This window comes from Glycine max, chromosome 8 (assembly GCF_000004515.6).
Source record: "Glycine max cultivar Williams 82 chromosome 8, Glycine_max_v4.0, whole genome shotgun sequence".
Classification (NCBI taxonomy): domain Eukaryota; kingdom Viridiplantae; phylum Streptophyta; class Magnoliopsida; order Fabales; family Fabaceae; genus Glycine; species Glycine max.
In genome coordinates, this window is record NC_038244.2 from 1580532 (window position 1) to 1592617 (window position 12086).

A 12086-nucleotide genomic window follows, 5' to 3' on the forward strand; every position below is an offset into this window, starting at 1 on the left:
CAAATTCATCAATAAAATTACAAAATAATAAATAATATTTTAAAAAATAATTAATTTGCTGGCTAACTCGTTAACCTATGAACCAAGTTCATTTAAACTATGAGTTAAATGAATTGGACCAAATAAATCTACATTTAAATAGATTAACATTTATAAAAAAACTTCTCAGTGTGTTTCATTCGAAATTTTCTCTCTTATTTATCATATTATATATATATATATATATATATATATATATATATATATATATATAATCAAATGTAATTAAATTTTGACGTTAAATTTTATCCATTTATTTTTATTTAATTGGTCTCAACTTTTTGTTTAATTCAACTCTACTATCATCATAGCCGTCACTACTTCTATATAAAAATAAAAAAATACTAATGATGACATGATGATAACAGGGAGAACTGGATGAAGGAAATAAAAAATTTAAATTATTATTAACTTCTAAATCAAATAAACATATATGAATAGAAATTGGTGTATTTGATCATTGACGTCATTTATTTAAAAACAAAGATAGAGATATTAGATGAAATAAAATAAATTTGATTATGCTTTTTTTTTTTGTACATTATACCATTCCAACAATTATAACAAATATTCATTTCATTTTGCTTTTCGTATCCCTAACAAATCTAGCATCTTCGAAGACACTATTTTTCCTTAGAAGTCTCATTATGCACTTTTTCTTTATAAAATAATTCAATTATAAGGACTAGTGACTATAACTTAGTGACCATAAAAAGCAAATCTTCTGCAGTGTTCGGAAAATCCCGTCAATAACTTCACGTTTATTTTTAGATTAGCCTTAAAGGATGAGTTCATTCAGAATATATAATACAAAAGTCCTTCAGCATCATGTTACCCAAAATGAATGTTTACAGTAAAAAGGAAGGGGGGAGTAACTCAAATTATACTACGTATTCATAGCATATATGGACAAATGAGGGGCACTGTTTTTCATAATGTACAATTATAAGATTGCATCAGCTCATGTTACTCCTTCCTTGCAAATACACTTGATCAGCGTACCTTAACGATGTACGTACTGTTCTATATGCATATGCATTTTACTTCTGAAAATGCTTATCCAAAGCATAAACCCGCATGCTAGTGCCTGCAATTCTACCTACACATTGGACTCTGCTTACAAGAGAATCACAACGTTTGAGAAGCTATTTCATCAAATCTAAGAAGACGAAGCCATTCCAAAGACTATGCAACAGCATTGATGGCAGTAAATTCCTTGACCGTGTATATATCACACCCATCACCATCCCAAGAAATATAAGGGGAAGCATCCTCTGTATGTTAAAATGTGCAAGAGCAAAGGCGATTGAACTTACCAGTATTGCACACCACACTGGCATGTATTTGGTGAGGGAAGGGAGCAGAAAGCCACGGAAAACTATCTCCTCCCACACTGGAGCACAGACTGACACTACTGTTGCATACAATAGCATTGCCACAGGATCCCTCGCCCTTATTGATTGTTCAACACTTGAAAGGGTGACGGGTGTGGAGGGCAAAAGGGGTAGGAGGTCCAGGTTGAACTGTGAGAGCCGATTGACGAGCGGAAACATGAGACATCCCATTATGACATCTAATTGCCAATTCCCTTTCAGGCTAAACTCGAACCAGTCAGGTGGAAGGGGGCGAAATCGAGAAAGACAGCGAAGAAGAATCGCAACTCCAGCAAGTCCTTCAGTTACATCAGTAACAAGGCTGAATAATGCCTGCCCTCTAAATGTCAAAGATTCCTTGCTAAAGCCAGTTATATGGGCAGCAAAAGGGATCATCCAAGATCCTATAAACCAAAATGCCGTCGTCCAAAGAAGCATAACCTGCATCATATAATGTTGCACAGTTTACAACCATGTGTTGACTGTTTACTGTTTAGAATTTTAACTTTACTTCTACTCAATTGGGTCAATGATAATTCTCTCCATTCCTCTCACATCACATGTACCATAAATTTTTATCTGAGAGATTGATATATAAAAGAGAATTTATTCAGTCACATCTTGTTTGTAGTTTGGGAAACACTTACTTGTAATATAGTCATTGCATTCCATGGCACAACCCATCGATAACCAATTACTTTAAAGACTTCATTTGCAGCCTGAAAAGAAATAATGTATTTAGGTAAACAGATTGACACAAGATAATACTTAAAATACAATTTTTTATTTCATTAACAATACGGGCATAATACTCTGTCGCCCATTGCAGTGATGCATGTTTGATGTTTCAACGTGCAAAGAAAAGCTTCATATATTTTAACTGATAAATAAGATTTAGATGCACTAAAATCAAGAAAGCATAAGTTTACAGATAAAATCATTAAAATTTCTAGTTCAGTTTCAAATTTAGGGCTAAACAATGTTATCAATGGCGGAAGGCCAAAATTCCGCCATATACACATGATATTGTGGCCTATTGCGCCACCATAGCGGGCTTCCCTTCACAAATTGCCTATGGCGGTTGCAATAAATCCATCATGTCATTGCACCGCCATTTAAAAATGGTCAAATGGTGCCAAGTGCTAACTGAATTATTTCATCACCTTAGACTTTACAAGAGGGTTACCATTTAGGGGTATTTATTTAACAGTTTCAATCGTGAAGGTAATCTAGCAATTTTCGTATTCCCCAAGTCTTCTGGGTTCAGCTGCTGTTACTTTTGTTTCATTGTTAATGTTTTCCGTATGGGTTTAGTTAGAGTCTACGGGATTTGGGTTTACTCCCATTTCTAGCAGAGAAAGTTTGAGGTCTATGTAAACAGTGTTGATGCTTTCTTACAATAGACTGATCATTTTTATGTATTATAAGCAGAAAACTACAATTTCTTGGGAGTGAGATGCAACCAAACACTGTAATTCGTAGGTATCTTTTCTGCTCATCTTCAGCCCTATCAGACATCGTGACAGATTCACCACATCAAAATCCTAATTCATTCTTCCTTCAATTTTCCCTTAAAATAAAAATAATAATAATAATCCAGGTAATGCATGCACCAGTCACAGTGCTCAAAAAGTCACTATTCTGACCCTAAAATCCACACTCAGATTCTCTGTAAAGTGCTCTTACCTCCATATATATCATCATTTCATTTATAATCTACCAGTAATCCAATTAAGTAGATATTCACCTAATAGTTAATACTTAATATATCATCCATCACATATTTTCAACTCAGTCACTTCCTCAGATTGACTAAATGGCTCTTGATTGACAGTCTGTTAACAGACTTGCTAAAATACAGATACCTGATGATAGAAAGTATTTCTTTCAATAGATAGAAAGAACTAAACTGTGGACCAAACCTACTTCAGCCTTCAGAGTCCTTAAGGTTAGATTGAGGGCCAAAGGATGATTGACACTAGAATGAAATGCATTAGATTAGATATCATGAAATTACTAAAACTGTTTTTTGCAACCAGCTCTTACAACAGAACTTGAATGCTTTTGGCAACAAATTTTGGGTACCTCCCCTGATTCTTCTATTGAAGATGTCTTTGCCTCAATTCTACAATCAGGTTCCTCTCTTGAGCAAAGCAATGTTCAATATGGCTGTGTAAGCATCCAAGTCCTCCTTTCTTTATCCCTTTTGTTTGAGACAGGAAAGTGATCAGGGTTGTGGTAATCACACCTCATGACCCAGCTACACAAATTGCAACTGAGTGGGCCATACCCAAGATTGATTTTATGTCCTTCACGGTCTTACTCCCAACGTAGCTAAGCAGTTGACACAAGGTTGATTGTTTTTCTTGAATTTGAACCAGGTTAACTCAACCTCAGCAGCTAGCTCATGAAGTGAGGATTGTCCAAGCCTTTATAATATCTACTTTGGCATATCTATAATTGATGTGGGATGGGATCTCAACACATCCTCCTCACACATAGGATTGGACACCTGGACCTTGAAAATTGTAGGAGTGATTTTTTATATTGTATGTTGTACTAGAAAAGTTGTGGCCTATATGGGGCCAGGTTATTTTTGGACAGTCAAAGGCAGCCTAATATCAAATCTATGATACACTCTAGTAATATCATAAATTTGGGTTGGGTATAACTCAATCTCAAAAGTTAGTTCATAAGGTGAGAATTGTCAGGCCTTTATAAGCTCTACTTTGGCTCTATTTATAGTCAATGTAGGATTTCAACAGTTTTGTTACCTTTATCGATGACTATTCTTGCATACTGGGCTATATTTAATGAAAGATAGATATGAATTGTTTTCAAGTCTTTTTTGTTTAAAATCCATACACAATTTAATTATGCCTATTAGGTTATACTTTATTTGCTCATGATCATACAAAAGGCATAGACAAGTTATGAACTTAATCTATTAAGTATGCCTTCTTGGGATGCATTAGAATTAGATTCCAAGAAGATGTTACTTGACCATTTTCTTGTCAGTAGATGTTACTTTCCAAGAAAAATCTTCTTTTTTCATGGCAACTGCTATTGTTTCCCCTCCAATCACTTATCTATCCCTTAATTTAAGCATTACTTCAACTGCCACTCATGCTTTTACAGATTAGCCCTTTCAAATCTATCACCAGTGCCATCACATGGATACTTGGCAAGGACATGGCCCAGATCACAACTGACTACTACCCCTTCATGAGATCTTGCTCCAAAGGATAGTATATCTCCTCATATCATCACTACTTAAAAGGGTACTCATTCCTTTCACAATCTAAATCCTATTTATAATTTTTTTATTTATCATTGCTTGTCTCCTTCCAGTTATGCCTTTAATTCTCATTTTTCCAGTGTCCATGTCTATCTCAAAAATATTAGAAGCTTTCTCTCATCCAGAATGGTGGCAAGGCATGATAGAATACACATCTGCATTACACGCAAATGGTATTTGAGAAGTTGTTCCACTGCCACTTGGAAAATTTTCTATGGGCTATTACAAGTTTACAGTTAAAGTAGGGTATGGAGCAAGACAGACCAAAAAACGTTGCCTAGCTGCTAAAGGGCACACTAAAATTTTAGGCCAGCATCTTTTCCTTTCCACAACAGCCATTGGCCATTTCATCAAAATGATATCAAAATTGTCTTCTTACATGGTGATCTTGCATAAAGTTTGTATGTAACTAGTGAACATTATCACCAAATGTCTTTGGGGGTCTTGGGTATAGTTTGTATGTAACAACCAACAAGATTGATACATATTATTTATATGCTCTAGCTTCAGGGGTAATATTGAATATTGTTTAATTAAATATCATTAGCTTCCTAAAGTTAAACACTTACTACATATAAGATTATTTTCCTTTATTTCAATCTAGTTGTAATCCTTGGAATCACAGGTTAAGATTGTAGTTGTTCATGTACATAACTATACATGCACAAAGAGTTGTCTCTCAAGAAATTAAGTTGTAAAGAGTTTGTTTATTATTTTTAAGTCTCCAACGGAATAAGGGTAACTATAATGTCCTTGATTGTTGACTTCTTGACAGCTCTCACACTGACACTTTACACAATAGCACTTCACTCAACTCTTTGTCAAAACCCTCCGTAGATAGTTCTTCACGAGACATCGACAACCAGTTCTGACATCACTTGACTATTCTTAGGATCAATGACTGTCCCCACAAACCAACACGAGATTTTTCAACATTTTTGTCCTCACACGTTTTCCGTGAAACTTTCCAGAAGGTCACTCATCTCATGATTGCTCCAAGTCAACCACGTTAAACTGTGGAGTTCTTAAATAATGGGTTACCGAAAAGTAGATGCATCTTATAAATATAGGTAATACCAGTTAATTCTTTTAAATCATTCTCAATTGTACAGTCTCATACTTATATAGTCTCTGGATCTCTCTTTTTGGTGTGATTCATCAGGGTGTTACATGCCCACAAGTTTCCGCCTAATTTATCATCGAACCACACCGTACTAGGAGAGATTTGCTTTGATATTATTTGTAATGTCCTTGATTGTCGACTTCTTGACAGCTCTCACTTTAATGACACTTCACACGATAGTACTTCACTCAACTCCTCACTGGTCAAAACTCTCTATAGGTAGTCCTTTTCAAGACACCGACAGTCAGCTCTGACGCTAGACTACTCTTAGGATAGACTGTCCCCACAAACCAACACAAAACTTTTTAGCATGGTGGAAAATAGACTTAGGTGGTTTGGGCATGTAGAGAGAAGACCGGTAGACTCTGTAGTGAGGAGAGTAGACTAGATGGAGAGAAGACAAACAATTCGAGGCAGAGGAAGACCCAAAAAGACTATAAGAGAGGTTATCAAAAAGGATCTCGAAATTAATGGTTTGGATAGAAGTATGGTACTTGATAGAACATTATGGCGAAAGTTGATCCATGTAGCCGACCCCACCTAGTGGGATAAGGCGTTGTTGTTGTTGTTGTTGTTGTCTTCACTCACACGTTTTTCGTGAAACTTCTCAAAATAGGTAGTATCAATTAATTCATTTAAGTTATATCCTCAACTGGATAGCCTCTGGATTCCTCTCTTTCTAATGTGATTCGCCAGGGTGTTATAGTAACCCTCATATTCGTATATATTAAGCACATTTAGCATGTGCAAACTACAATCTATCACTAGGGATGCAGAATATAACATTGAGTAATTTCTCTTTACTGCAGACCATACCAAATAATCACTCTCGCAATCTTAGAGCATGTATGAGTGAAGAAACAAAATTTAATGTAAACCATTATAAATAAGTTAGTGTGAGTGAATTTTGCTTGACATGCCATCACCATGAAACTTGATGGTAGGGCTCACAAGTGCAGATTTCAATTTCAATAGCAAACATATTCATTAATAAGACTACCAATCTTTAAATAGCCACACCACACTACACAACACATCCACATAGGAAATGGAAAACCATTTGTTATAAGAGTAAACAATAGACATGTGACCTTCTGAATGGTTGATTTCCAGTCTCTTTTGGTGACACTGGAGTCATTGAATTCAGATTGCACCAATTCCTCATGAAGATAGTGCTCGATAACTTCAGGTTGGGGTGTTTCTGGAGAATGATGGTCGTGCCTAAAGCACAAAATACTCAATCTCTGCAAGGAAAACCAAATAAAAAAAATGAAAACAGCAATGCAAAAATGGTGCAGCCAATTACTCCAGGTATATGTTTATATATGTGTGTACCACAAAAATACTCATCAGCCTCCACTTCCACTACACATTAAGCAATTAAGAACTTAATCTGAAACTTCCCACTTGAGTCATTTAAAGTCATTGACTTTTAGCTCAAGAGTTTAAACCCTCCACAAAACAATGAATTAAGAGGTCTCAGATTCTCAGGTTCATTTGGGGATAAAAGTAAGAACTTTTCCAACCCTTCTCGGCTCGACACTTAAAAATAAATAAATAAATAATTCATAACAGAGATTTCCAATGACAAATAACAGAAACATAAATAAAAGGAGACAAGCGAAAAGAAATAAGATATGTATCAGATAGTGCTTACGTTCTTTGGAGACTTGGCATGAGATTCCAAGATCCCAGGAAAAGGTCGAAGTGTAGCTGGTCGGGGGATACCCTTAATTGGATTGGGGAGAAAGGAACGGGTGAAGACAGAATAAGAAGAGGTACTCAACATTTATAAACCCTAAGGGCTAATAACCTAATCACCACCACCCTTCAAATTAGTTCCTTACATCAACATTAAAAAAAGGGGGGGTTAATATTTGGGATTTGGTTATGGTTAAGGTAGGGTAGATGAATGTGATTTGAAGCTTCTCTTGCCACTTCTAGTTTGTTCCATCCACAGAGAGAGAAAGACAGCGACCAAGGTTAAGGTTATTATAACCCCAACGTTGAAGCCTTGTCGCTGTGGTGTTCAATTCTGACCGAGAAAAAATTACGAAGAAACTTGGTCACCAGCATCTAGCAACAATAGCCAATGGGAATAACTGACGAATATTAAATTACAATGGGTTGAGTTAACGGTGTACAGAGCCACCAGACCTGTGGGTAGGTGTTTATCAATGTCTTTCTACCACCCTAGATGTTTTTATCGAAAAAATAATTACTATATATAGCTAAACAGTGGAATTAGTTTTTGCGTTATGGAATTTCTTTTATTCAATTATTTTTAGGTCTATTTAATCCTTAAATTTATTTTTAAAATTTAATTTGGGGATTTTATTATTAAAAGGTTGAATTAAGTTGTCTAATTTTTTAAAAATAATTCAATTTGTTCTTTTCACAACTAGATCCTTTTTAAAAAAATTATCTGGACTTGTCTATTTTTTTATTTGCTCTGAAAATTTTGAAAAATAAGATTGAATTTGATTTATAATGGATCGAATTGAACTAAAAAGAAATTTAATTGTAACTTTTAAAAGTAATAAAAACCTTATTAAATATTTTTAAAAATTATAAAACCTAATTAAATTGAATCTTTTAATAATAGGAGGACTAAATTAAATTAAAATTAAATTAGAGGATCAAAATTATCATTAAATCTTATTTTTATTATATTTAGGCTTAAATATATTTTAATATCCTACAATTATGGCGCCTTGTGGTTTTGGTTCTTGGCAATTTTTTATTACTTTTAGATCCTTGACATTTTTTAATTTTTAAAAAATATATAAAAATAATAATAAATTTAAAATTTTGAAATAAATTATAATAAATTACCTTATTTATATAAAATAATAAATATATTACTTAATGGTATTTAAAAGGAATAAAAATATTACTTAATTAAATTACACACCTGAAAATAATCTAACTATCTTAATTTAAAATATTTTATACTATCTTAATTATATTTTTTAGGAATATTACATTATTTATCTTTATTTGGAACACTTAAAGAATTATATGTGATTGATTAGCTAATTTTGAATTTGATTTGAAATTCTAAAATAAAATTTGAATACGAATTTGAGTGTGAAGGAAATGAGAATATAGGAATTAATTCAAATTTGATTAAATAATATTTTATTAGATTTATTTATATTAGTTTAAATTGAATTAGATAATATTTTATTAAATTTGATTAGATGAACTCATATTTAACAAGATAATATCTTACTACTGTTAGATTTGTTAGTATTTTATTTCTAGGATATTTGATTTACTCTTTAATTCAAATATAAAAACTTTAAAGCTGAAAAGGCAGAAGGGAAAGAAAATAGAAGTTAAAGATCTGCACAGCATAATTTGCATCGCATGAACATTATATCTTAAAAATTCTGAGGCGGTAATCAGGGAAATTGGAACCGAACACCAAACTGCAGCTTAGAACTATCCCATGATTTCACAACAGATTCCAGCAAATAAAGATAAAAAGAGAGTAATTTGAAATGACTGACAAAGATTTTTTTTGGAATGATTGTTAAATCAATTTGAATTTGAGATGTACAATTGAAAGGAATAAAAATTAAAACTTAAATTATCAATGTATAGAATTAAGATAAAACATGTTTTATTCCTAACTCTAAATTGCATTTTAATAAAAAAAGATGACACAATAAAAAGATAATACTCTGAGAAATTGTGAGAGAATTTTTTGACTAATTTCCAAAATACTGTATGCAACGCACATTTAAAAAAAGAGAAAAAATAAAATGCTGGAAATTGTTAATTAAAAGAATAAGAAAAAGGAGAGTCTTTATTTTTAAATTTTGTATTATAATTTGTAATATAAAAATAAATAATTTATCTCTATAAAATTAGCCTTGGCAAAATCTTGGACTCTTGTTTACACTACACTATAACATGTTTATATTTTCCAGAACTATGAAAAAAATTACATAAAACAAAATAAATTTATTTTATTATTATTATTTTCAATGTTTTGTTGTTATTTAACCAATGGTTTTTATGCTTGCAATTATATATTTATATTTATGTTTGTGTTTTACTTTGGGTCAAGATATTTTGGTCTTTTATCTTTAATTGTATGATTACTTTTACATATAATAATAATAATAACTAGGAAAGAGACATACATTTTTTTTATATTATTTTCATTTTTCGATCAATTATCTTAAACCCATTTTCATTTAGTTTTCAAGTTGAGAACTTGAATCTTGACAATTACAAAACATTGTTTGACAATCTTAGGAAATATTCATTTCCCAAATTGATACATGAAATTTATTTTTGTCGAATTGGTTCTACCAAAATTCTTGTCAAACAACACATAGATGCTTGAGAGTTTGAAATCCAAAGGAAATCAGAGCATCTCCAATCGAAGGTGCTTTGTGGGTTTTTAAGTGTAAGAAATCGTTTCTTAAAAGAAATTCTCCATTGAAGAGTATCTATGTGGCATGGGAGTTCCTTCACCGAAAATTTGGGTTTCAAATATAAGAAACTGTTTCTTTAAATAATTTTATTTTTCGAACATCACCAACCGAAATCAAAAGCCAACCAAGGGAGAAAGGGAAGAAGGAAACGCATGCCTCTGCGATGCTTGATGTTGGCAGGGCAATCCACCTCCGACACGCCCTCAGGGAGGACGACAGAGATAGCAACAAGGTTACAACAACGGTTGAAATCCTCTTGGACGGATTGAGGGACAATGAGGCGCTCGATACCATGGATGACGCCGTCGACACGAAGTATCTCAACGGAGTTGACGATTATCTGGCTAGAGGGCTTAGAGGCCAAATGCAGGTGGTGGTCGGAGAGAGTGTAGGAAGGTCGACAACGAGCCAGTGGTAAGAGACTCTTGATGAGGAAGGAAGGTTTTGGAGAAAGCACGAGTGAGAGAAACAAGAGGAAGGATCTCTAATGTTTTTGGAAAGAAAGAAACTCATGGAGGCATTACTGTTACGGGTGGGTAAGCGGGTCGACCGGTCCCGCGTAAGGCCGCCCGCATAAGTTCGCATTGGCAGCGGACCGGGTCAGTCCGCTCCGCTTCTTACACGGACTAAATAAATTGGTCTGCCCTTGTCCCGCAGACCCCACGGGTCAAACGGGTCGATCCGCGGGCCTAATTTTAAAAGAATTTCAATTTTAATAAAAATATAATACAATGAAATTAAGTTCAATACAAATGTAAATAAAATCTCAATAATTAGTCAATTACATCAATAAAATAAATAATGTCTTAACAAAAGAAAATCCAAGCAATAAATCTAAAATATGAAATTTAAACATCTCCAACAACAAATGATTCCATATTTGAAGTAGCTTGAGTCTTCTCCATCTATGATGTGAGCTATTTTTTATAATAAAAATATATTGAAATATCTTTAAAAATATTTATTTAATAATTATTTTTGGCTTAAATGATAAGAATTGATATTTTTATTATTTATGGTTTGCAGATATGAAAATGATAGATTAAAAGAGAAAAAGATCGAGAAAATATCAAAAAGGAAGATTTTAGCATGTTATCACTTATATTTTTTTTATCTTAATCTTTTATTTCTATTATCTTTTATTTACCTTATCTTATCATTTTTTATCTTTATCATCTTTTAATTTAAATATTTTATTTTTTTCTTTAAATCTTTATCTTATCTAATATATTTCTTTATCTGTTGTTTTAAAAGAAAAGTTTAAAGTAAAAAAGAGAAAATCAAACCTAATTAATTGGATCAAGATCAAATAAATCAAACCTAACGCGGACTGCGGACAACCCGCAAACTCCGCGGACCGAACCCGCATAGTTCACAAGTTAGACGAGGCGGACTAAAAAATATGACATAACCATGTACCGTTTAAAAAAATCGGTTCATAACCCGCGCGGATCGCAGACCCCGCGGATCAGTCGATAGACCTGGACCTGTTTATCCACCCCTATTTACTGATGAAGTGAGTAAAATTTGGAATAATAATGAATTAATTATTTTATGGGAATAATAATTAAGTTATAATAAAAACATACAAATGTGTGAATTTTTTAAAATTTCTTACATTAAAGTAATATTTTATATGAATTTCTTATGAGTAACATGACATTATGAGAATAAAAAAAAGTGTTATTAGAACACAAAGTGTTGCAGGACACAAAAAGATGATTAAAAAACACAAAAAATCATGATTAGGTAGTCGAAGTAAAGGCAACAAAGCAAAACTAACTAGAGAGATGAATTCACAG

The 12086-nt window shown here is 32.9% G+C and overlaps 1 protein-coding gene across 1 annotated transcript; it reads right to left on the reverse strand.

Moving 5' to 3' along the window:
• Positions 1-823: 823 nt before the first annotated feature.
• LOC100816897 (putative protease) lies at positions 824-7977 on the reverse strand. Its single transcript, NM_001349883.1, has 4 exons — positions 7491-7977; positions 6925-7077; positions 2060-2131; positions 824-1853 (listed from the first exon to the last, which is right to left on the reverse strand). Exons 1-4 carry the CDS (start codon positions 7620-7622, stop codon positions 1185-1187), a joined length of 1026 nt encoding a protein of 341 aa, NP_001336812.1. The 5' UTR covers positions 7623-7977; the 3' UTR covers positions 824-1184.
• Between the last annotated feature and the right edge of the window lie 4109 nt (positions 7978-12086).